The sequence below is a fragment of the Hordeum vulgare genome, chromosome 1H (genome assembly GCF_904849725.1).
Source record: "Hordeum vulgare subsp. vulgare chromosome 1H, MorexV3_pseudomolecules_assembly, whole genome shotgun sequence".
In the NCBI taxonomy this organism is placed as follows: Eukaryota; Viridiplantae; Streptophyta; class Magnoliopsida; order Poales; family Poaceae; genus Hordeum; species Hordeum vulgare.
In genome coordinates this window covers 710,068-737,835 of record NC_058518.1, presented here as the reverse complement: position 1 = coordinate 737,835, position 27,768 = coordinate 710,068, and the positions used below count along the sequence as shown (strand labels likewise).

The window sequence follows — 27,768 nt, the reverse complement described above, 5'->3', positions numbered from 1 at the left end:
ATTGCCACTGTAATGCAAGAAACATCAAATCAGTACCGGTTCTAATGTTAGTTATAAACAGTGCTGAACACGTAATTGTTCACCTTAAATATATCAGTAAGGAAGAAAATTTCATCGAAAGAAACCTACCAAATTCATGTCGGCCAGGATATGAGGTGGCACATCTCTCCCTCTAGCATAGTTAGCATAAAAAAGATAAATTAGGAAGATTAGAGTTTGTAGTTTTATTTGAGCTCCGCGCATGACCATTTCTCAGCACAGTTTGGAGGGAGAGAAAGAGAGAGATATATATTTCTTAAATATCTAGAGATATCACTGTTTGATTAGCATGATTAGAAAGCTCAAGATTCATTCGAGAGACCACGCCTCTTGGGACAATGCCAATCGATGTTTACCTCAAAGGCATGTCTTACACAAAATTACAACATATCATATAATTGCAAACATATTCGAGATAACATATGTTAACTTAGGTTTTGAATGCTCATATTGCGGGGTAATTTGATTAGTGTCCATGTAGCACGTTGCCCGAGTGTTATATTAAATCTCCATAATTCATTTTTCTTATGTATTTCCAATATCATCCTATACCGTTACAAAAATTAAAGGTTACACCTTTATAAACATACAATAGTCTACAACATCGTGTATTATATATTGAAAGGAGGTAAATAAGAGTAAAAAAATATGTGCATGATAAAAAAATTAAGAATTAGCATGATCAATGTACTAAAGACTAGCCCTCTTGCGAGGGCCACCTTGCTAGTTACATATAGACATCAAAGCCACAAGTAATTACTTACTTCTAATATGTTTGAAAATTGTCATATACAAATCTTGGATGCATCTTCATTCTTTTTGTGCTTAAGTTAGTACATCAAAAATTGCTCCCTTGTCTCCCTACCATCACATAAGGATTATAAGGCATTATCATGGGGTAAGCAATGGTAAGTACAAAAAAGTATTGCATTATTTGGTCTAGATTTGTATCCATCATCGATTAGGCACACACCTTTCCATACTATTCTCACTACTAAATTTTCATATTTACCAAGTGTTACGCTCTTTGCCGAGTGCATTACGATGGACACTTGGCAATAGTATCTTTGCCGAGTGCCTAACTCGGCAAATACATGAAACTCGGCAAACTGGCACTTTGCCGACTGTCGTGGAAAAAATGCTCGGTAGAAACACAAAACTCTGCTAAAAGGGATTTACCGAGTGCCACAGTCAGCAAAAAGGGGTCTTCGCTAAACTGCATGGTTTTGGTTGTAGAGGTTGCATCCAACCTCGGATGAAGATGGTCTAAAAATCACAGTTGTTCATTTTGACGAGACGGCCATATTAACTACATTTTTTTGCATGCCAAATATTAATATTGTTGGAAATATGCCCTAGAGGCAATAATAAATTAGTTATTATTATATTTCCTTATTCATGATAATCGTTTATTAGCCATGCTAGAATTGTATTGATTGGAAACTCAAATCCATGTGTGGACACATAGACAACACATTGTCCCTAGTGAGCCTCTAGTTGACTAGCTCGTTGATCAAAGATGGTCAAGGATTTCTGGCCATAGAAAAGTTTTGTCACTTGATAACGGGATCACATCATTAGAAGAATGATGTGATGGACAAGACCCAAACTATAAACGTAGCATATGATCGTGTCAGTTTATTGCTACTGTTTTTTGCATGTCAATGTATCTCTTCCTATGACCATGAGATCATGCAACTCCCGGACACCGGAGGAATACCTTGTGTGTATCAACGTCGCAACATAACTGGGTGACTATAAAGATGCTCTACAGGTATCTCGGAAGGTGTGTGTTGGGTTGGCATGGATCAAGACTGGGATTTGTCACTCCGTGTGACGGAGAGGTATCTCGGGGCCCACTCGGTAATACGACATCGCAATAATCCTTGCAAGCAATGTGACTAAGGAATTACTTACGGGATTTTGTATTATGGAACGATTAAAGAGGCTTGCCGGTAACGACATTGAACTAGGTATTGAGATAGCATACGGGATTAACTGAATCCTTGACATAGAGGTTCAACCGATAGAGATCTTTGTAGAATATGTTGGAGCCAATATGGACATCCAGGTCCCACTATTTGTTATTGACCGGGGAGTGTCTCAGGTCATGTCTGCATAGTTCTCCAACCCGTGGGGTCTGCACACTTAAGGTTCTGTGACGTTTCGGTATAGTTGAGTTATAGGTGTTGGTGACCGAAGGTTGTTCGGTGTCCCAGATGATATCCTGTACGTCACGAGGAGCTCCGGAATGGTCCGGAGGTAAAGATTGATATATAGGAAGCCCTGCTTTGGTCACCGAAAAAGTTTTGGGCTCGTCGGTAGTATACCGGGAGTGCTGGGAGGGTATCGGGGACCATCGGGAGGGGTGTCACGCAACAAGGGGCCTTATGAGCTGTGGGAGGATACAAACCGTCCCCTCGTGGGCTGACATAAGCTCCCACTAAGGCTAGGTGGAAAGAGTTTCCAGATGGGAAGGAGGAGTCCTACTCCTACTAGGATTGGAGGAGGAGGACTCCTCTCCTCCTTGCGCCAAGGAAAGGAGCCAGCCGTAGGGCGCAGCCTCCTCCCTCCCCCCTCTTTATATACTAGAGGTTTTTGAGGGTTTTGAGACACAGAAAAACAGCCACGTGCTGCCTTCTCTCTCTAGATCTATTTCTCCTCTAGTCTAGTTTTAGCGATGCTTAGGTGAAGGCCTGCTGGAATAGTTTCACCACAACCACCACCACGCCGCCGTGCTGGAGAACTCATCTACCTCTCCGTGCCTCTTGCTGGATCGAGAAGGCGGAGACCATCATCGAGCTATACATGTGCTGGACGCGGAGGTGTCATCCGTTCAGCACTAGATCGAGATGCATCGTCATGGGATTGCAGAACGGATCGTGATGAGATCGCGGGACCGGCTGCGATTTGGATCGCGGAGATGTTCCACTACATCAACCGCGTTATATACACTTCCACTTAGCGATCTACAAGGGTATGTAGATGCACTCTCCCCTCTCGTAGTTGATCATCACCATGGATAGGTATTACGTGTGCGTCAGAAAAACAAATTCCCATGCGACGTTCCCTTATAGTGGCATCATGAGCTAGGTTCATGCGTAGATGATATCTCGAGTAGAACACAAAATATTTTGTGGGCGTTGATGTTCAATTTGCTCCCCTCCTTAGTTTTTTCTTGATTCGGCGGTATTGTTGGATTGAAGCGGCCTGGACAAACTTTAATCGTACGCTTACGAGACACCGGTTTCATCGACTGACATGCAACTTGTTGCATAAAGATGACCGGCGGGTGTCTGTTTCTTCAACTTTAGTTGAATCAGATTTGACAGAGGCGGTCCTTGGAGAAGGTTAAAGAGAAATTTGCATATCACGACTGTGGCTTTGCATAAGTAAGATGCGACCATATTAGATACCCATAGCAGCCATGTAAAACATGCAACGACAAATTAGAGGACATCTAACTTGTTTTTGCAGGGTATGCATGTGATGTGATATGGCCAAAGACATGATATGATATATTGGATGTATGAGATGATCATGTTGTAATAGTTAAATATCGACTTGCACGTTGATGCTACGGCAACCGGCAAGATCCATAGGGTTGTCTTTAAACTAACGTTTGTGCTTGCAGATGCGTTTACTATAATGCTAGGTAGTAGCTTTAGTAGTGATAACATAGATAGCATGAAAACCTCGATGGCGGCACAATGATGGATATCATGATGATGGAGATCATGGTGTGGCGCCAGTGACGATGAAGATCATGCCGGTGCTTTATTGATGGAGATCAAGAAGTACAAAATCATGGCCATATCATGTCAGTTATGAATTGCATGTGATGTTAATCCTTTTATGCACCTTATTTTGCCTAGAACGACGGTAGCATTATAAGATGATCCCTCCCTAAAATTTCAAGATAAAATTGTGTTAGCGATCTACAAGGGTACGTAGATGCACTCTCCCCTCTCGTAGATGATCATCACCATGGATAGGTATTGCACGTGCGTAGGAAAAACAAATTCCCATGCGACGTTCCCCTATAATAGCATCATGAGCTAGGTTCATGCATAGATCATATCTCGAGTAGAACACAAAATAATTTGTGGGCGTTGATGTTCAATTTGCTCCCCTCCTTAGTTTTTATTGATTCGGCGGTATTGTTGGATTGAAGCGGCCCGGACCAACTTTACTCGTATGCTTACGAGAGACCGGTTTCATAGACTGACATGCAACTTATTGCATAAAGATGATTGGTGGGTGTCTGTTTCTTCAACTTTAGTTGTATCGGTTTTGACCGAGGCGGTCCTTGGAGAAGGTTAAATAGAAATTTGCATATCACCACTGTGGCTTTGCATAAGTAAGGTGCGACCATACTAGATACCCATAGCAGCCACGTAAAACATGCAACAACAAATTAGAGGACGTCTAACTTGTTTTTGCAGGGTATGCATGTGATATGATATGGCCAAAGACATGATGTGATATATTGGATGTATGAGATGATCATGTTTTAATAGTTAAATATCGACTTGCACGTTGATGCTACGGCAACCGGCAAGATCCATATGGTTGTCTTTAAACTAACGTTTGTGCTTGCAGATGTGTTTACTATATTGCTAGGTAGTAGCTTTAGTAGTCATAACATAGATAGCATGAAAACCTCGATGGCGACATAATGATGGATATCATGGTGTGGCGCCGGTGACATTGAAGATCATGCCGGTGCTTTAGTGATGGCGATGAAGAAAGACAAAATCATGGCCATATAATGTCACTTAGGAATTGCATGTGACGTTAATCCTTTTATGCACCTTATTTTTCTTAGAACGACGGAAGCATTATAATGTGATCCCTCACTAAAATTTCAAGATAAAATTGTGTTAGCAATCTACAAGGGTACGTAGATGCACTCTCCCCTGTCGTAGATGATCATCACCATGGTTAGATATTGCGTGTGCATAGGAAAATCAAATTCCCATGCGGCGTTCCCCTACAATGGCATCATGAGCTAGGTTCATGCGTAGATGATATCTCGAGTAGAACACAAAAGAGTTTGTGGGCGTTCATGTTCAATTTGCTCCCCTCCTTAGTTTTTCTTGATTCGGCGGTATTGTTGGATTGAAGCGGCCCGGACCAACTTTACTCGTACGCTTACGAGAGACCGGTTTCATCGACTAACATGCAACTTGTTCCATAAAGATGACTGGCGGGTGTCTGTTTCTTCAACTTTAGTTGAATCGGATTTGACCGAGGCGGTCCTTGGAGAAGGTTAAATAGAAATTTAGATATCACCATTGTGGCTTTGCATAAGTAAGATGCGACCATACTAGATAGCCATAGCAGCCACGTAAAACATGCAGCAACATATTAGAGGACGTCTAACTTGTTTTTGCAGGGTATGCATGTGATGTGATATGGCCAAAGACATGGTGTGATATATTGGATGTATGAGATGATCATTTTGTAATAGTTAAATATCGACTTGCACGTTGATGCTACGGCAACCGGCAAGAGTCATATATTGGATGTATGAGATGATCATTTTGTAATAGGGTTGTCTTTAAACTAAAGTTTGTGCTTGCACATGCGTTTACTATATTGCTAGGTAGTAGATTTAGTAGTGATAGCATAGATAGCATGAAAACCTCGATGGCGGCACAATGATGGAGATCATGATGATGAAGATTATGATGTGGTGCCGGTGACGATGAAGATTATGCCGGTGCTTTAGTGATGGAGATCAAGAATCACAAAATCATGGCCATATCATGTCACTTATGAATTGCATGTGATGTTAATCCCTTTTTGCACCTTATTTGGCTTAGAACGATGGTAGCATGGTAAGGTGATCCATCACTAAAATTTCAAGATAAAATTGTGTTCTCCACGACTGTGCACCGTTGCAACAATTCGTCGATTCAAGAGACCACGTGATGATCGGGTGTGATAGACTCAACGTTCACATACAACGCGTGAAAAACAGTTGCACACGCGGAACACTCAGGTTAAACTTGATGAGCCTAACATGTACATACATGGCCTCGGAACACAAGAGACTGAAAGGTCGAGCATGAATCATATAGTTGATATGATCAACATGGAGATGTTCATCACTGAAACATTACTCAACTCACATGATGATCGGACTTGAGTTAGTGAATTTGGATTATGCGACACTCGACTAAGTAGAGAGATGTCTATTTGAGTGGGAGTTATTAGTAATATGATTAGCTAAACTCAGTTATCATGAACATAGTCAAAAGGTCTTTGCAAATTATGTTGTAGCTTGCGCTGTAGCTCTACTGTTTTTGATATGTTCCAAGAGAAAATTTAGTTGAAAGATGATAGTAGCAATTATGCGGACTGGTTCCGTAAACTAAGGATTGTCCTCATTGCTGCGTAGAAGGCTTATGTTCTTAATGCACCACTCGGTGTGCTGAACCTCGAGCGTCGTCTGTGGCTGTTGTGAACATCTGACATACATGATAGTTCAGTGTGTAATGCTTAACAGCTTTGAATTGAGGCACCAAAGACGTTTTGAACGTCACGGAACATATGAGATGTTCCAAGAGATGAAATTGTGATTTCATGCTCGTGCCCTTGTTGAGAGGTATGGGACCTCTGACAAGATTATTTGTCTACAAAGTAAGGGAGAAAAGCTCAATCGTTGAGCATGTGCTCAGATTGTGTGAGTGATACAATCACTTGAATGAAGTGGGAGTTAATCTTCCAGATGAGATAGTGATGGTTCTCCAAAGTCACTGCCACCAAGCTACTAGAGCTTCGTGATGAACTATAACAGATCAGAGATAGATCTGATGATCCTTGAGCTATTCGCGATGTTTGACACCGCGAAAGTAGAAATCAAAAAGGAGCATCAATTGTTGAGGGTTAGTGAAACCACTAGTTTCAAGAAGGGCAAGGGCAAGAAGGGATACTTCATGAAACAACAAACCAGTTGCTGCTCTAGTGCAGAGACCCAAGGTTGAACCCAAACCCGAGACTAGGTGCTTCTATAATGAGGGGAACAGTCACTGAAGAGGAACTACCCTAGATGCTTGGTAGATAAGAAGGCTGGCAAAGTGGACAGAAGTATATTGGATATACATGATATTGATCTGTACTTTACTGGTACTCCTAGTAGCACGAGGGTATTAGATACCGGTTCGGTTGCTAAGTGTTAGTAACTCGAAATAAAAGCTACAGAATAAACAACACTAGCTAAAGGTGAGGTGATGATATGTGTTGGAAGTGTTTCCAAGGTTGATATGATCAAACATTGCACACTCCCTCTACCATCGGGATTAGTGTTAAACCTAAATAATTGTTATTTGGTGTTTGCATTGAGCATGAACATGATTAGATCGTGTTTATTGCAATTCGATTATTCATTTAAAGAGAATAATATTTATTATATGTTTGAATAAATACCCTCAATGGTTTATTGAATCTCGATTGTAGTGGTACACATGTTCATAATATTGATGCAAAAAGATACAAAGTACTAATGATAGTACCACTTAATTGTGGCACTACCGCTTGAGTTATATTGGTATAAAATGCATGAAGGAGCTCCATGCTGATGGGTCTTTGTACTCACTCATTTTTGGAACATTTGATACATGGAAACCATGCCTACTGGTATAAACGCATGAAGAAACTATTTGCTTGATGAATCACAAGTATGAAATATTGAAAAGTTCAAGCTATTTTAGAGTGAAGATCATCGTGACAAGAGGATAAAATGTCTACGATATGATCATAGAGATGAATATCTGAGTTGCGAGTTTGGTACACAGTTAAGACAATGTGGAAATTGTTTCGCAACTCATCCCATCTGGAGCACTATAGTGTGATGGTGTGTCCGAACGTCATAGCCGCGCCCTATTAGATATAGCGCATACTATGATGTCTCTTATTGAAATACAACTATCGTTTTTGGTTAGGCATTAGAGACAACCACATTCACTTTAAATAGGGCACCACGTAATTCCGTTGAGATGACAACGTATGAACTATGGTTTGGAGAAATCTAAGCTGTCGTTTCTTAAAAGTTTCAGGCTACGACGCTCAAGTGAAAAAAATTCAGTCTGACACTACTCGAAAAGAGGGCTTTGGTCCACTTGATAAAATCCCATTAGTCCCGGTTCACTTAGGAACCGGGACCCATGGAGGCATCGGTCCCGGTTCGTGAGGACACGGCGCCGGCCGGGCCTCGTGGGCCATTGGTCACGGTTCGTCTGACCCCTTTGGTCCCGGTTCCAGACACGAACTCGGACCAATGTGCCTCGCTCCTGGCCCACAACTATTAGTCCCGGTTTTTGGCTGGAACCAGGAATCTATGTTGAACTTTAGTCTCGGTTCCATCCACGAACCGGGACCCGCTGCCCCGCGAGCAGAGCAGTGCACTGCTCTGTTTTTTGGCCGGCTGTGGGAGAGATTTTGGTGCTCTAGCTCACCTCCTATGCACATGAGGTGTTCGATGAAATGCCCAAGCCACATTTAAGCTTTCTCCTCTCGAAGCTCCTTGCCCAAGCTCCATTTTCCTCAATTTTTGTGTAGTTTTGTCGGTCCGTCCGTGTCCCGTCCCCGTCCTCACCGCCATCAATTGCCCGTGCCCATCTCGGCGTCGGCACTACCGTGGTTAGTCTCTTCTTCTTATCTTCTTTCTAAAAGAAAAAAAAGTTCTTACTTGTATGATTTAGATAGATACTTGTGTAATTTTCTTACTTCTATTATTGTTTGTTATTATATACTATGATGGTTTTTGTATCCATCTCCGTCGGCTCTCGTCCTGTCTATGACTCGGATGTGGTATATATAATCATTTATAATTATTTGTTTTATTTAGTTTTTATGACAATTATGCCCACCAACGTGACAAAGATTTTTTAATCTAGGAGGTATGTGAACCGGAAATTTGAACCGACATACAAATTCTTGCCCAGAAGTTAAATTTGGTTGAAAAAGAAAACAATTACTTAAAAGAAAAATTACAAAGAGTTGAAGAGGAGAAGATGATATTGGAGTTGGATGTTGCCGATGTGCGTGACGATGACAAGATCAAGATGAATGTAATGCGCTTGAAGATTAGAAATATTAAAAAATATGCCATTCAAACTGAGGCTTGGTATCATTATGTCGTTGGATCAATTTGTACCTTAGTTGCGGTTATGATCGCATTTGTTGTTGCATTTAAATCTAATAGTTTCAATGTATGTTCTAATTAGATGCTCTAGAGATCTATATGTTGTTCAATAATGAGAACTATGTAAGAACATTATGTATTTATTTTGGTCAGTACTGTACTTTGGCTTTAATGTGATGATGAATTTCTATTAATTTGGTCAGTTCTCTATTCATAATATGTTGGAATGGTTTTTAATACACTTTATTATATAACGCACGCAGATGAACCGGCAATGGATGTACGGTGAACGACGCACCTCGAAGTATATTAAGGGCATGTATAAATTTCTCGAAGCGGCTGAGGCAATCAAGCAGAATGGTTTTATGCATTGTGCATGTACTGTCTGTGGGAATACGAAGGAATTCTCCGACTATAAAACCCTTCACTTCCACCTGCTTCAGAAGGGTTTTATGCGACACTATAATGTTTGGACCAAGCACGGAGAAAGATGGATTATGATGGAAGACAACGTAGAAGAAGAGGATGATGATAACTACCCGCCCCATCAATACGGTGATCCTACAATGGGGGAAGCTGAAGATCAAGAGGAACCAGACGATGTGCCCGATGATGATCTTCGTCGGGTCATTGTTGATGCACATAGATAATGCAAAAGTGAAAGGGATAATTTGAATTTTGATCGCATGTTAGAGGATCACAAAAAAGGGTTGTACCCAAATTGCGAAGATGACAACACAAAGCTCGGTACCACACTGGAATTGCTGCAATGGAAGGCACACAATGGTGTATCTGACAAGGGATTTAGTTCGCTACTGAAATTAATGAAGAAGAAGCTTCCAAAGGATAACGAATTGCCCGGCAGTGCATACAAAGCAAAGAAGGTTCTATGCGCTCTTGGATTGGAGGTGCAGATGATACATGCACGACCTAATAACTGCATCCTCTACCGCGATGCGTACGATGATTTGAACGCATGGCCGGTATGCGGCACATTGCGGTATAATATAAGAAGAGATGACCCTCGTGATGTTGAGGGCCAGCGCACCGGGAAGATGGTCCCTGCCAAGGTGATGTGGTATGATCCTATAATACCACGTTTGAAACGTCTGTTCAGAAATAAAAAGCATGCTGAGTTGATGCAATGGCACATAACAGACCGTAAGAAAGACAGGAAGTTGAGAGCACCCGCTGACGGGTCGCAATGTTGAAAGATCGAGAGAAAGTTGAGCGACTTTACACGTGACCCAAGGAACGTATGGTTTGGTTTAAGTGCAGATGACGTTAATCCTTTTGGGGAGCAGAGCGGCAAGCATAGCACATGGCCTGCGACTCTATGTATGTATAACCTTCCTCCTTGGTTGTGCATGAAGCGGAAGTTCATTATGATGCCAGTGCTCATCCAAGGCCCTAGGCAACCCGGCAATGACATTGATGTGTACCTAAGGCCATTAGTTGATGAACTTTTACAGCTATGGAATGGAAAAGGTGTACGCGTGTCGGATGAGAACGAACATGAGGAATTTGAACTACATGCGTTGCTGTTTGTAACCATCAACGGTTGACCTGCTCTTACTAACCTTTCAGGATAGACAAACAAGGGATACAACGCATGCACACACTGTTTAGATGACATCGATAGTATGTATTTGGACAAATGCCAGAAGAATGTGTACCTGGGGCATCGTCGATTTCTTCCGACCAACCATCAATGTCGAAAGAAAGGAAAGCATTTCAAAGGTGAGGCAGATCACCGGAAGAAGCCCGCCCTCCGTACTGGTGATCACATGCTTGATATGGTCAATGATTTACAAGTAATCTTTGTAAAGGGTCCTGGCCCAATATCTGTTCCGAATGGAGATGCGGGAAACGCACCCATGTGGAAGAAGAAATCTATATTTTAGGACCTACCCTATTGGACAGACCTAGAGGTCCGCTCTGCAATCGACGTGATGCATGTGACGAAGAATCTTTGCATGAACCTGCTAGGCTTCTTGGGAGTGTATGGAAAGACAAAAGATACACCGGAGGCACGGGAGGAACATCAACGTGTGCATGAAAAAGACGACATGCATCCAAAGCAGTACGAACGTCCTGCCAGCTACGCTCTTACCAGAAAAGAGAAGGAAATCTTCTTTGAATGCCTGCTTAGTATGAAGGTCCCAACTGGCTTCTCGTCGAATATAAAGTGAATAATAAATATGGAAGAGAAAAAGTTCCAGAACCTAAAGTCTCATAACTGCCACGTGATTATGACGCAACTGCTTCGGTTGCATTGAGGGGGCTTCTTCCGGAAAACGTTCGATTAGCCATTGTTAAGCTATGTGCATTCCTCAATGAAATCTCTCAGAAGGTGATCGATCTAGTAATCCTGCCAAGGTTAAGGAGTGTTTTGGTGCAATTTCTTGTTAGTTTTGAGCTGGTTTTCCCACCATCCTTCTTCAATATCATGACACACGTCCTACTTTATCTAGTTGACGAGATTGTCATTCTGGGCCGTGTATTTCTACACAATATGTCCCCCTTTGAGAGGTTCATGGGAGTCTTAAAGAAATTTGTTTGTAACCGTGCTAAGCCAGAAGGAAGCCTCTCCATGGGCCATCAAACAGAGGATGTCATTGGGTTTTCTGTTGACTTCATTCCTGACCTTAAGAAGATTGGTCTCCCTCAATCGCAGTATGAGGGGAGACTGATTGGAAAAGGCAAACTAGGAGTGGAGTCAATAATGTGTAAGGACGGACATTCTTAGTCTCAGGCACACTACACAGTTCCACATAATTCTACCTTGGTGACCCTGTATATCGATGAACACAAGAATATTCTGAGCTCCAAACACCCAGAGCAGTCAGACGACTAGATTACATATGAACACATCAGGACTTCCGGTAGTTGGTTGCAAAAACGTCTCATGTGTGACAACACTGTTTCTGATGAGCTGTACTCGTTGGCCATGGGACCATCTTCGACTGTATTGACTTACCAAGGGTACGAGATAAATGGGAGTACATTTTACACGATCACCCAAGATCAAAAGAGCACCAACCAAAACAGCAGTGTCCGCTTTGATGCAGCAACCAAGAGGGGAAAGGACACATATTATGGTTACATAGTGGACATATGGTAACTTGACTATGGACATGATTTCAAGGTCCCTTTGTTTCAGTGCAAATGGGTCAATCTGTCAGGAGGCGGGGTACAGATAGACCCACAGTACGGAAGGGCAACAGTGGATCTAAACAATCTGGGGCACGCAGAGGGACCATTCGTCCTAGCCAATGATGTGGCGCAGGTTTTCTATGTGAAGGACATGTCTATCAAACCGAGAAAACGAAAATATAAGGAAGCAAATACATCAGACAATGAGCCAAAGCGCCAAATAGTTCTTTCAGGAAAAAGAGATTTCGTGGGATTGGAGGGCAAGACGGACATGTCTGAAGATTATGAAAAGTTTCATGAAATTCCTCCCTTCAAAGTCAAGCCTGACCCAAGCACCGTGTTAAACGATGAAGATTATCCATGGTTACGACGCAATAAGCAAAGAACACAAGCGAAGAAAAAGTGAAGAAATGAAATGTAAGAAATAGTTAAAAATTGATGATGTGGCTTTAAATGGTGCATTTTGAACACACAAAAAGTATGGATTTCAAATAAGTTAAAAAATGAAATCCCTATGTAACAGATGAGTTTTCGTATGAAACCCTGATACTTCAAAAGAGATTGTCCGTTTTCTACACGAAGTGCATCCAATTTTTGCCGCAACCCTCTCAACTTTTTAGCACATTCTATGTGGGTGAAATGATGATACCATGCCAACTTTCAACATTTTCAGAGTTCATTTGTAGTGCCTTTCAATTTAAGGGTCATTTAGCTCAAAAAAATCCGTAAGTGCATGAAAAATACCAAATGAAGTCAGAAATAGTTAAAAATTGTTGATGTGGCTTTCACTGGTGTATTTTGAACACACAAAAGTCTGGAGTTTAAATAACTTCAAAAAAATGAAATCCCTTTGTAACAGATGAATTTTCGTATGAAACCCTGATACTTCGAAAGAGATTGTCCGTTTTGTACACGAAGTGCATCCATTTTTTACCGTAACCCTCTCAACTTTTTAGCACATTCTATGTGGGTGTAATGATGATACCATGCCAACTTTCAACATTCTCAGAGTTCGTTTGTAGTGTTTTCCAATTTAAGGGTTATTTAGCTCAAAAACAATCAGTAAATGCATGAAAAATACCAAATGAAGTCAGAAATAGTTGAAAATTGAAGATGCGGCTTTGAATGGTGCATTTTGAACACACAAAAAGTTTGGAGTTCAAATAACTTCAAAAAAATGAAATCCCTTTGTAACCGATGAGTTTTTGTATGAAACCGTGATAGTTCGAAAGAGATTGTCCGTTTTGTACACGAAGTGCATCGAGTTTTTGCCGCAACCCTATTGACTTTTTAGCACATGCTATGTGAGTGAAATGATGATACCATGCCAACTTTCAACATTTTCAGAGTTTATTTGTAGTTCTTTTCAATTTAAGGGTCATTTAGCTCAAAAAAATTAGTAAATGCTTGAAAAATACCAAATGAAGTCAGAAATAATTGAACATTAATTATGTGGCTTTGAATGGTGCATTCTGAACAAACAAAAAGTCTCGAGTTCAAATAAGTTCAAAAAAATGAAATCCCTTTGTAACTGATGAGTTTTCGTATGAAACCGTGATACTTCGAAAGAGATTGTCCGTTTTGTACACAAAGTGCATATAGTTTTTGCCGCAACCCTCTCAACTTTTTAGCACATGCTATGTGGGTGAAATGATGATACCATGCCAACTTTCAACATTTTCAGAGTTCATTTTTAGTGTTTTTCAATTTAAGGGTCATTTAGCTAAAAAATCAGTAAATGCATGAAAAATACCAAATGAAGTCAGAAATAGTTAAAAATTGATGATATGGCTTTGAATGGTGCACTTTGAACACACAAAATTCTGCAGTTCAAATAAGTTCAAAAACGAAATCCCTTTGTAAGAGATGAGTTTTTGTATGAAACCGTGATACTTCGAAAGAGATTGTCCGTTTTGTACACTTAGTGCTTCCAGTTTTTGCCGCAACCCTCTCAGCTTTTTAGCACATGCTATGTGGGTGAAATGATGATACCATGTGAACTTTCAATATCTTCAGAGTTCATTTGTAGTTCTTTTTAATTTGAGGGTCATTTAGCTCAAAAAAATCACTAAATGCATGAAAAATACCAAATGAAGTCAGAAATAGTTGAAAATTGATGATGTGGCTATGAATGGTGCATATTGAACACACAAAAAGTCTGGAGTTCAAATAAGTTCAAAAAAATGAAATCCCTTTGTAAGACATGAGTTTTCATATTAAACCCTAATACTTCGAAAGAGATTGTCCGTTTTGTACACGAAGTGCATCTACTTTTTACTGCAACCCTCTCAATTTTTTAGCACATGCTATGTGGGTGAAATGATGATAACAATCCAAACTTTCAATATTTTCAGAGTTCATTTCTATTGCTTTTCAATTTAAGGGTCATTTAGCTCAAAAAAATCAGTAAATGCATGGAAACTACCAAAGGGACTTAGAAATAGTAGAAAATTGATGATGTGGCTTTGAATGGTGCATTTTGAACACACAAAAAGTCTGAAATTCAAATAAGTTTAAAATAAATAAAGTAAAAAAACAGAAAAATATTTTTTTAAATGCCACCTAGTGGGCCACCACGGCATGAATATGACTAGAAACCCAACCACCCTATTGGGCCAGGATTCAGCCCGCGGTAGGCCCAAAAGGACACACGTAGTGACAGATTAGGACCGGAAGCCTGCAATTGAGAGGAGCTCAAGAGGTTGTGCGCAGCAGCACTTATAAACCACTCGCAACCTCTCTCGGCTAGCGATGTGGGACTAAACTTTTGGCCCTGGGCAGCACCACACTTTGGTTGCCGTTGGTGCTCCAACCGGAACCAATACGGACCTTTGGTCTCGGTTTTAGCCACCAACCAATACGAAATGTCTCTTCTTCCCGCCCTTTTGGGCCGACAAAAGTGTGGCTTTGGTCCGAGTTGGTGCCACCAACCGGAATCAAAGGTTTTCATATATATTGCGGGAGTTGTCAAAATTGACCTTTAGTCCCGGTTTGCGTACCAAACCGGGAGTAAGTGTTGCTTTGCTCCCGGTTTGAGCCACCAACCACAAACAAAGGCATTCGTATATTGCGGGAGTTGTCGAAATTTCCACCAATTCCATTCCCCCCCGTTGTCTCTTCGTCGTCGCCATCGCACCCGAGCCCGTCGCTGCCGGCCCGCGCCTCCTCCACGAGCCCGTCGTCGCCGTCGCCGTCGCTCCTGAGCCCGTCATCACACCTAGCCCATCGCGCACCGTCGTCCCCAAACCCATCATGCGCCGTCGTCCCCGAGCCCGTCGCGCGCCATTGGCCCCGAGCCAGTCGTCGCCCCGAGCCCATCGCGCGCCGTCGTCCCCGAGCGCATCGTCGTCGCCCCCGAGGCCATCGTCATTGTCGTCGTCGCCCGTCGCCACCCGTCGTCACCGTCGCCGTCGCCATTGTCGCCGTAGCCCTCGAGCCCATCGTCGTCTTCGTCGTCGCCTGCCGCCCGTCGTCGTCTCCCATCGACGCACCGGTAGCACGTCCTTCTCCATCTCCCTATTTGTGAATCCATGTGTGAGGAGACGTAGTCTAATTGCGAATCCATGTGTGTGTATTTTAGTCTTATTAAAATATGTTGTGTACATTTTTCAACTCCCCAATGTGACACAAGTTATAAAAATTATAAAAATATTTAGATTAAATTAAGTTACAAATTAAGTTTTTATGCTAATATTTGGGATTATGTATAAAAGTTAATTTTTACCTTACTTTTATTTTAGTTTTAATATAAAGTATTTTACCGAAAAAGGGCTTCCCCAACTTTGTAATAATTGCAGAAATAATGGATAATCCAAGAGACATGGACCATGAACAAATTTTGGGGGATATAATCCACGGCACGGTATTGTCGTTTTTTTCGCACTGACATCGATGGTCTGGAAGGAGAGGATTACGGTTCCGGTGATCGAACAATGGAGGAGGAAGGACATTATCATGATGGCTTCGGTGACTACCGAATCCCGGAGGAAGGAGACCATGATGACGGTTATGGTGACCGAACGGAGGAGGGAGCTATTGAAAAGTCCGGATCGAGCCAAACTTCGGTAATGAGACGAGGCCCGAAGAGAAGGTTGGGCAAGGATCAAAGGTTCACGATCACAGCACTCACGGACGATGGCCTACCGATTGAACCCAAGCGGACCGGGGACGCATTTTCTGCTCAGTGCGGAGCTATTGTCAGGGACAACATCCCGATCAGCATCAAGCAATGGAAAAAGCCTAAGGGCGACGACGTCCCTGAAGGTGATTATGTCACCGATAGGCAGAAAGATGATCTTTGGGCCGCGCTGAAGGAAAATTTCACTCTACCGCCAGAGGAGGATCCGAATAAGCCAGTTATAGAGCCACAGGTCAAGTCGTGTGCTCTTAAGAAGATGGCAGATCTATTCAGGAGGTGGAAGAATGAGTTGAAATCAAAGTTTGTCGACAAAGGGAAGACTCCATAATTCGTCGGCCGATTTGAGAAGATGAGAGATCACTCGCCCGCATTTGTGGCCTACAAGACATCGGATACGAGTAAGAAAATGTCATAGACAAACAAGAACAATGTGGCAAAGAAGCAGTATCACCATCACACGAGGTCAGGTGGCTACCTCAAAGGCCGTCCATTGTGGGACAAAGTTGCGAATGACCTGATTGCTAAAGGGGTCCAACCACAGACATGGAACTAGCCCGACCGTTCAAGGAATTGGTTCTTCGGGGTTGGGGGAACTTTGGACCCTGAAACAGGGAAGTGTCGTTGGACGGACGAGAACCTTGCAACACCCATCAACAAGCTTCAAAAGTGTATCCCCGTAGTGCAGGAAGGGACGTTCTTTCCCAACAGAGAGAAGGACGAGCTGACTAAGGCCCTAGGGAAGGAATGCTTAGCACCCTGGACAAACACGAGGCACACCAGGCTCCGTTCCGTGGAAGGTTGGGTTTCCTAGACGCACTTGGTTACATAAGCCGAGAGAGATAGAGGAAAGCGGAGTTGAGCGACATGAAGAAGATAATGGAAGACTACAAATTCTAGAGGAACTTCAAAGCCAGCGAGCTGCCGACCAACCATCTCAGCTGCACGAAACTACCCCAGAAGTTACCGTGTCATCTCGGCGGAGAAGCAGCGTGGCTTTCACGGAGCTCGTTCAGCCTGACTTCACGGCTCCTATCTAACCCGTGGATACTATCACAGAGTCTCAACCTTGCAATCTTTTGACGAAATGCGGGAACCTCACTTTCAAGGCCGCTATCGGCTTTGTTACACCTCCTGAACCCAACGGAACTTTTCAATGCCTTCCGATTCCACGTGGCTTTGCTATTGTGATGGTGGATGAAGTAAAGGAGGGATTTGAGGAGCTCGAGCTTGACCACGCTACAGGTGAAGGGGAGAATAAACTGGTTCATACTGTGAGGGGTACATGTCTATGGCCGAAGGAGTACATGAAGCTTCCAGACTGGACGCCTCCTCCTCCTCCTCCTCTGGCGAGTGATCAGGGCACTCCTCATCCTCCTCAGGTGAGTGATCAGGGCACTCCGGCTCCTCCGACGCGTGAGGGCACTCCGCTTCCTTCTTCGGCTCCTCCTCCGACGCGTGAGGGCACTCCGCCTCCTTCTTCAACTCCTCCTCCGGCGTGTCGGAGCAGTCCGCCTCTATCTTCGGCTCCTCCTCCGGCGTGTCAGAGCACTCCGCCTCCTTCTTCAGCTCGTCCTCCAGCGCGTCGGAGCAGTCCTCCTCCTTCTGCTCCTTCTCAGGCGCGTCATAGAAGTCCTCCTCCTTTGGCTGCTCCTCAGGAGCGTCGGAGAAGTCCTCCTCCTTCGGCTCCTCCTCAGGCGCGTCGGAGCAGTCCGTCTCCTCCGCAATGGCGGAAGACAGATGTTGCCACCGCTCCGCCAAAAATAACACAAGTAAGAAAGATGCCGCCTCCTCCTCCTTCTCTCAAGCGGAAGACAGACTCCGCAGTCGCTCTGGCGGCTAGCAGTGATGCAATGTTAGCAAAACGAAGACGTGGTAAAACAATTCCCCAGCTCGGCCAACAGAAGAAGCAATCATGCCCCCCGCTCAAGGTGTCTAGCGGTACGTTAAGGAAGCAGAACTCGGTCGTACGTCTCTCATGGTGAAAGTCAAGGAAGAGAATTTCTTCACAACAAAATATATGTGGATTGACTTTCCAGAATTATGGCAGTTATTCAATCAAGACGCACTCGTCAAATCTATCGTCAGTTGCTATTATCTGTAAGTGATTTCTTTCTGTAATTCAAGTCCCTAGCTCATCTGGTCGTTCAGTTGCCTCTGGTTGTCCTCACTATATTCTTTTGTGTGTGGTGTTATGCAGAATGAAGATGTTTGAAATAAAAAAATATGGAGCATATGGCATTGGCTTCATTGACCCAAATTGCATTTATGACAAGGCAGTACTAGAATTCCCAAAAGATATAGAGGATCACTTGTTCCTGTTTTTGTAGATACTAAGTCACAATAAAAAAATATTATTTCCTTGGAGATACAGATGACCACTTGCTCCCTTTCGGGTGAGTGTTACTGTCTTGTACTATAAATTCTATTTTGCTTACCCGGTCAATGTGAAGTTTACGTATAGTGCTTCATGAGTTGCATGCATGCATGCCCGCTTATACAACAAAGATTCCACTGGATCCATCTAATCATTACGGATGACGAGGGTACCATTCACGTATTGGACTCACTAAGAAAAGACGAGGACGGGTACATGTCCCTGAAGTTCATGCTCGACCGGTAATTTCAATCATTATCACACTATGTCAGCCTCTTTAGTTCATTTCCTGATATCAATTAATCAATGACTCATTTTATTCTTTTTCTTTGCCGGGCAGGGTTGGAGCCGGTTCTGTCAAGAATGTTCGCGGTAAATGAAAACCAAAGCTGCCATGGACAACATCCAGGGTAATTAAGTAGTACTAGATACGTCCGCGCATCTCTTTAGTTCTAGTTTCAGTACCATTATAATGCTTGATTATTATCTGACTGAATTCTATTCTCGTAAAGCATTGCATGCGGCAGCAATCGGGGAATAATCTATGTGCATACTATGTTTGCGAGAACATTCGTTTTATATTGAACGACGGATCAAAAATCCAGGAACTCGTGAGGTACGTAAACATTATTCACATTTTTTATATCATGGTCTAATATATATACGCACGTATAAATAATCATATTGGTCTCCTTCTTTAAAAGATACTAGAGAAGTGGGAGGAAATTTTGGTATTTTTGCTGGAGCAGATCATAGATTCCAAAGGAGAATACCACTTCACCTATTAATGCATTCATGTAAATGATCCGCAAGTTGTAGGAGAAATTGTATATACCAAATTGTATGATATATATAATATGCACATGCATATATAGGGTCCCGCTCGAAATTCAATGATATATGATTGGTCCTACGAGATATCCTATGATATATGCATAACATGTATAGTATGTACTAGCGTAAGATATGTTCTAAATGAAAAAAATTAAATGGAAAACAAAAAATGAAAAGCAAAAATAAACAATAAACCCCAAAACCACAAAACGCCAAAACCCAAAATCACCAAAACCTGTCGTCCTGGTTGGTGTGGGAATAAAGATACCGGCCACGCCACGCACGCAACCAGCCACGTGGAAATGTATTCGTCCCGGTCCGTAGCAAACTGGGACTAGGGGGGGGGTCTTTAGTCCCAAGTTAATAGTCCTGGTTTAACTATGTCAAGGATTGAATTAATCCCGTATAATAATCCATTTGTCCTTTGGTATGTTATTTGCCCGAGATTTGATCGTCGGTATCTTTATACCTAGTTCAATCTCGTTACCAGCAAGTCTCTTTACTCGTTCCGTAATACAAGATCTTGTAACTAACTCGTTAGTCACATTTCTTGCAAGGCTTGTTGTGATGTTGTATTACCGAGTGGGCCCCGAGATACCTCTCCGTCATACGGAGTGACAAATCATAGTCTCGATTTATGCCAATCCAACAAACACCTTCGGAGATACCTGTAGAGCACCTTTATAGTCACCTAGTAACATTGTGAAGTTTGATACGCACAAGGCATTCCTTAGGTGTCCGAGAGTTGCATGATCTCATGGTGATAGTAACACATACATTCAAGTATAATTCGACACAAGTATAATAGAATCATAACAAGTATAATTCGACACAAGTATAATAAGAATCATAGCAAGTTTCCTATTTCCTGTGAATCAAAAGAAGCCCCTAAACTATGACATGTTTCGCACGATGACCAGTATGCAACTACAAGGAAAATTCTTAAGCAATTTTCCTATCATATTCCTATTCTCCTATTCCTATTCCTATGCACTTTTCCTAATCCTCCTATTGCTATGCAATTTTATATTCCTAAGCAATTTTCCTATGAATTACAGAAAAACCCCATTCCTATATGAATCAAGGAAAAAGCCCCAATTTTCCTATGCATTTTTCCTATGAATCAAGAAAACTATGACATGTTCTCCACATTCTCAATCCTCCTATTCCTATGCAATTTTTCTATCCTATGAATCAAAGAAAAGCCCCAACTAAACTATGACAAGTTTCGTATTACCTTGCCCTCTGAAAGACCCAGACACGTTGCTTGAAACAAGGTTGGACGACGGCAACATCGCGACCATCGGCCGTGTACTCGAGATCGAGGCCCATGAACATGTGTTTCTCCTCTTGAAGCCATTTCTCGAACATGGAAAAACTTCACTTTGGCGTTGTCGTTCGTGTAGACGACATCGAGATTGGTCGTGCCATGTGCGAGCATCTTCCCGTAGCGAGTGCTTGGATTCATGGTGGTGGATGGGGAAGGAGAGAGGAGAGGGAGACGATCGAACGGAAATGGAGGCGTTGGTCTCGTTTACTGAAGCGTCGCGGTTACTGTATCGTATGGTCTTGCGCGGAACAACTTTTAAGGCACGAAAATCGAACGGTTTGGACCTTTAATCCCGGTTTGAGCCACGAGCCGGGAAAGGTGTGGTGGAAGCAGTTCGCCCGGCGCGAGACCATTTAGTCCCGGTTCGTGGCTCAAACCGGGACTACAGGTCCCATTTGAACCGGGAATGATGTCTGCCGATGCCCGGCCGTCGTCCTAGCCTTCCGAACCGGGACTGATGCTTCCATTAGTCCCGGTTCGTAAAACGCCAGGGACTAATGCTCTGATCTGACCAGGATTAAAGCCCTGTTTTTACTGGTGCATGTTCATGAATATACATTTGATAAACACTGGTTGTCCTCAAAGAAGGGCAACATGCCTTTGCAACAGCACAACTTGTTTACACTCATCATTATTTAGACACCAACCATCAATAAAATTTCACAAATCATTAATCAAGAATTGGCCTGCGCGCAACCAAACAGGCCAGCATATCGAACTACTGCCTCGCTGGCTACTGCAAAACTGTATATATATTGGTTGCAGGTGTAGAAAGCTCACACACGAAGCGCATCTCTTCCTTCGTTTAGTCCTACCTTCCTCTCCTCTCCTTCTACAAAGTTAAGTTAAGATGGCAGGCACACTGGACGATGCCAAGATCACTGAATACTTCAGGAACAAGATCGTGCTAATCACTGGGGCCACTGGCTTTCTTGGCAAGAGTAAGTATGATGATATATACATATCGTGTTAAGTATGATGACATATACATATCGTGTTAAGTATGATGAACTATACAGTGCATTTTGCTCATTTGATACTTGTTCTGGTGGGACGCAGTACTAGTAGAGAAAATTCTGAGGGTACAGCCGGACGTGAAGAGGATATACCTGCCATTGCGGGCTGCGGACTCAGCGGCTGCAAAGCAGCGGGTGGAGAGTGAGGTGCGTGCCTGGTGCCGATGCCCATCCTGGTTCGTGGTTCACCATCATCATCATCATCTCGCCCTCAGCTCACACCTATCTCTCAATTATTTCTTCCATTATTCTTGTCATAATCCCTCGCCTAGAAAGTATTTAATCATGCAAACCAGTGCAAATATCATGGTCATAAGTAATTAGTGAGATGATGCCACATGGGACACATGGAAGTTGTTTCAAGACAGAGAAAACACCACGCTCCCCCCACTGTAAATTACTGATTCTTTTCTACATAGTTCAGTGCACATATATTGGAGCATCCATTAATTGGTGCGGCAGGCTGAAATTGCATCCGCGAGACAGAAAAAGAAACCACACAAGTTCGGTCCACTTATTTTCCTAAAGATATATATGCAGGAACACATTTTAAGCTTTAGGCTCCGAACCACTTCCAAACACTTTTTGGCAAACGATATATATGCAGTTTTTATATGGTAATTATACTTAGTGAACGTTCGCTGTAAGGGGGGGATTCAAGCGAACAATTTCTGCTACCAGTTTCAATTGTAAAACAAGATCAAAGAAGGCCATTTTTATGTGAATATTGCCTCCTCGGTTTAACTACCATGTCTTAAAAAGAAAATTCCACCTCTCTCCACTTCGTCCCAACTAAAACTGGTATGGAATTGTTCGCATGTGCCAGCTCGCCTAACGAATGTTCGTCACATCGGAGGGTCCTTCTTATAAATAATCTATCCTTTAATTATTTGTAGTTTGTAGTAGTTATACGTAGGATCTAGAACTAATACTATTTATGGCATTCCAACAGCATGCCGCAAATTAGACACACTAATCGACCACGGAACATGTCCATGGACTCGGAATTATTTTCCCCTCTATTTATTTACACCTCCGTCGTGGCTCTTGTGCTGATTCGGGCATCAGTTCAGAGAAGGAAGAAGACGTGGGAGAGGTAGCTTTCCGCCAAAACAACACACTTCCATGTAAGGCTTACAGCAAACATATACGCTTGTACATTCCACCCAATACACACGCATGTACACACTGCGGCCTTCTGCCAAATAAGCTATGCTGCATCGGCTTGTCGCCAAACATCAACGGAAGAGATAGCAGCAATATGCAGTGTAGTATAGAGGTGGTTTTTGATTGGTCATGCGGACCTCTGGGTTCCCACGCGCAAACCTTCTCTATATAGCCCCCCAGCTTTGATAAAAATACACGGGAAATTTTTCTGATGGAAGTTAGATAAAGCAAATATAGTTTTCTGGCCCCTCCAAACATTCTTATTTTCTGTTTAGCGCACCCAAAACATCTTGTCTAGCTCCGCCGCTGACATTAATAACTCCCGGGTTCAGTCGACCACACCTGATCAAAAAGTACCGACCATGTGGTTTGTTTAGAGTTGCATATACAGATCATTTCTTGATGTTATGATCTGAGTTTAATAAAACCTTCTTTATACAAAAATGTACATATCATTTTTCCTGCCCTGTAGATGCAGAACCAACTTATAGCTTTTCAGGAAAGTTGGCGAGACATCATGTGGTGTAGTGCTGCTGCATCATTTTTTTGTTACAAACAAAACAATCTTAGCCGTACACTGAAAGATTATATTTTTGTAACCAAACAATGACATGCAAGAGACACGTACTTTAATTCAATTGCACTGCAAACTCAACCGTGTTAGTTAAACATGATATGATGTTTTGGGGTTAGTTATGTAAACCTAGATGGGTTTTTGTGTGAGATAGGTTGAGAGGACAATGCTCGACACGAATATGGTGCGGCATACACATCATATAAAAAATCATAAAATATTTCCTAATTACAAGGGATTAGATCACTTCCTAAGTTCCTAATTAATTCTTGTCAGACATGTATTCTATCAGCCTATATAGACGTGGAACATAGGTTGAGAGGACAATGCTCGACACCAATATGTTGCATCAAGGACCATATATTTATCCCCACAAAAAACGTAAAATGTACTCACTTCGTTTCTAAGTATAAGTTTTTTTAGAGGTTTAATAGAAGACCATATACGAATGTATATAGACATATTTTAAAATATAGAATCATCCATTTTGCTTCGTATGTGGTGAGATATTTAAAAGACTTATATTTAGAAATGGAGGGAGTATATTTTATCAAGTTAACCTGGAACTCTGCATGCAGGTGTTCGGGAAGGAACTGTTTGGGCTGCTGCGAGAGTTCCACGGCGCTGGGTTCGACGCCTTCGTCAAAGAGAAGGTGGTGGCGCTGGCCGGAGATGTCACGTGCGAGGGGTTTGGTGTCTGCGCCGAGACACTACAGGAGCTCCGACTGAATGACGAGCTCAACGTGATTATCAATGGCGCCGCCACAACTAACTTCTACGAAAGGTATCATCAACACGACGTAACTGCATATGTGCACCGGCTTTTTCTTCAGAGCTGTGATTGCTTAGGTACGACGTGGCCCTGGACGTGAACGTGTTGGCGGTGAAGCACATGTGCGACTTCGCTCGGACGTGCCACAACCTTGAGGTGCTCGTACACGTCTCCACGGCGTACGTGGCCGGCGAGAAGCAGGGGCTGGTGCTAGAGAGGCCCTTCAGGGACGGCGAGACACTAAGGGATGGCACCCACCTAGACGTCGACGCCGAGCTAAGGCTGCCCAGGGATATCGAGAATCAGATGGAGGCCGACAATTGCATGGATCCATCACCCAAGGCCCGAAGGATGGCCATGAAGGACCTCGGCCTCACAAGGTTAGGAATCTTCACCAAAAAGTCAGAGCTTCTTCGGTGTTGAAGCTGAAACTGAATTTCAGAGTTGGACCTAATGGGGTCCAATCTACCCGAATTGGGAAAACATACTTAACAAACAAAAAAGAAACTTTTTTGTAACAAACGAGGCATAGTGTAATACTCATGTGAAAAGTTCTGTGGAGGAATGACTCTAGCGATATTGTTTGGCCAATAACAATTGCAAGTCCAAAAGTTTGATAGCTGATCTAAAATATTTATTTTTGGTCCAGAGTACCACTATAGTCATCCCTTAATGAATTTTTTTATGCGAGTGCTATACAAAGTCATGTTTGTAAAACGAAAATCATTTTTTTTTTTACCTTTTTATTATTTCTAAGAAAAATTAATTTGGATGCAATGGGACATGAGAACGATTGGCCATTACATTTTTTTTAGTTGTCTTTATTTTTCCTGTTCTAAAAGGGCACGGCAGTTTGGGTGGCCCAACACGTATGTATTCACCAAGTCCATGGGGGAGATGATGTTGGGCCAGATGATGCGAGGGGGCAATGTGCCATTTGTTATTGTCCGACCCAGCATCATCACCAGCATCCACAACGACCCACTGCCGGGGTGGATAGAAGGTCCCAGGTCCGTTCAATTGCAAACACAAGTTTCAAATGTTTGAGCTCCAAAACACCAATTTGTTCAAAGACTTAAATTTGAAATTAAAAAATGCAGGACGATTGACGCCATCCTGATTGGATACGCGAAGCAGAACCTACCATGCTTTCTCGCTGACCTCAACCTCACCATGGACGTGGTAAGAGTTTTAAAAAATACGACTTAACAAATTCGGTCATCTAAATGTCTGCGGATACACCTTGGCATGTGCGTGGATAGAGACCGATCATCCTTTAAAATTTATCTTTCGTAATCATATATCTTATTAATAAGTCTTCAAATCTATAAAGTTACATGCAACATAGAACTAATCTAAATCTGTACCGCCACTTGTTCGCCTCCAAGTCCTTGTTCCCATCTGTCTCGTTAACTCTTGTCGTACAATGTTTGGTCCAAGTTATATAACAAGTGAAACCCTCGTTTTGTGTTGCTGGAAAATGCGCCTAAGATTCCGTGTGTACAAGTTACTCCAATATTTATTTAACAGTTGCAGCAAGATTATAACAAGTGAAACCCTCGTTTTGTGTTCCATGAGATTAGACTTTTTTTAGTCGTACGGACTAAAGAAAAAAAGATTCTTCAGGAGAGTCTTTTTTTAGTCCTTTAAAAAAAGTCCCTTCTGTTTGGTCTTTGTAACCAAACAGGGCATAATTAAATATGCATCTAAGTTGATGAAATGTGCAATGGAATAGATGCCGGGCGACATGGTGGTGAATGCAATCATGGCGGCAACGGTTGCGCATGCTTCCTCCTTGCGATTGTTGGAGTCAGAAAAACCACAGCAGCAACTTCTCTCATTCCCGGTGGCACCTTCCAGGTTGTACCACGTGACCTCGTCGCTCCGGCACCCGGCGCCGTATGCAGTGCTGTATAAAACGGGGATCCAATATTTTGAAAAACACCCGCGGGTGGGTCCGAACGGCTGCCCCGTACGCACGCGCAAGGTTCGATTCCTTGGCAGTATCAGGGCGTTCCACCTCTTCATGCTGCTCAAGTACCGCCTCCCTCTAGAATTCCTCCGCCTGCTTTCACTCCTTTGTTGCGGGCACTTCGGGCTTGCAGCCCTCTACCACGACCTTTCCCGCAATTACAGGTCTAGTCTAAAATATAAATTCTTTACCGTTTTCTCAATCTGATGTTTAACCGTTGGCTACTCAACATGCATCATCTAGGTTCGTGATGCAGTTGGTGGACATGTATGGGCCCTTTTCGCTCTTCAAGGGCTTCTTCGAGGACGTCAACCTCAACAGGCTCAGGCTCTCTATGACCGACGATCACAACGGTGCCAGCAGGCTCTTCAATTTTGACCCCAAGACAGTTGAATGGGAGGACTACTTCTACAGGGTCCACATCCCTGGGGTCATGAAGTATATCCTCAAATGATGGTCCATTTGCAACGATCTGATTCCGTATGCTCTGAAACAATGAAAGAAAGTACAATGGATGATGATACCTTGTGCATCCCTACGTACGCTGTCTAGTGTAACCACCTTGGTTCCTTCGGTTTTAATTTAACCAGGTTCTATAAAAAAGATTAAGTTAACCAGGGACTATCAGTATAATAAAGATGAACTTACTTGCACTATGATCGGGATCTCTGAAATCACAAGGCTCCTTTGAAATATATTTTAAATTCATTTGTACTTTTCAAGGTATTAGAAATACTAGTCGTTAACCAGTGCATTTGCACGGCTACGTGTATAACGGATTGTAGTTTCATCATTTTATATTTCACATGACATGTTAAAAAACAATTTTTAAATTTTTATAGTTGAAATCAGAATTTTTTTTTTTTAAATTATGTAGTCCCGGTTGGTAACAAGGTCCTCCAGCCCCAGCAACCACGTGGACGGCCTTTAGTCCCGGTTCGTAACACAACCGGGACTAAAAGTTTTGACATTTTGTCACGATTGTTGTGTCGAGGTTGAAGAACCGGGACTAAAGACCCTTTGTAATTGGGACTAAAGGCCAGTTCTCCACTAGTGTTGCCACCCTGGAGGGTGGAAAAATGAACGATGGTGCCAAACTTGCATCTCACCTGATTTGCCAGGGCCAATCCCGACGAGAAATCCCAATGTAGCATCCCGTCCATCGTGATTAGCAGGGTAGTTCGCCATGGATTTGGGTGGATAGCAGGTTGAGAGGAAAGGAGGGAGAGAGGGAGAGACCCATCT

At 42.7% G+C, this 27,768-nt stretch overlaps 1 protein-coding gene across 1 annotated transcript; it reads left to right on the top strand.

The window, feature by feature from the left end:
- Positions 1-21,838: 21,838 nt before the first annotated feature.
- Positions 21,839-27,048, top strand: LOC123403257 (fatty acyl-CoA reductase 1-like). Its single transcript, XM_045097202.1, has 8 exons — positions 21,839-21,963; positions 22,082-22,185; positions 24,358-24,563; positions 24,629-24,931; positions 25,394-25,561; positions 25,652-25,733; positions 26,287-26,687; positions 26,767-27,048. The coding sequence occupies exons 1-8, from the start codon at positions 21,873-21,875 to the stop codon at positions 26,975-26,977; spliced, it is 1,566 nt and encodes a 521-aa protein (XP_044953137.1). The 5' UTR covers positions 21,839-21,872; the 3' UTR covers positions 26,978-27,048.
- The last annotated feature ends 720 nt before the right edge of the window (positions 27,049-27,768 follow it).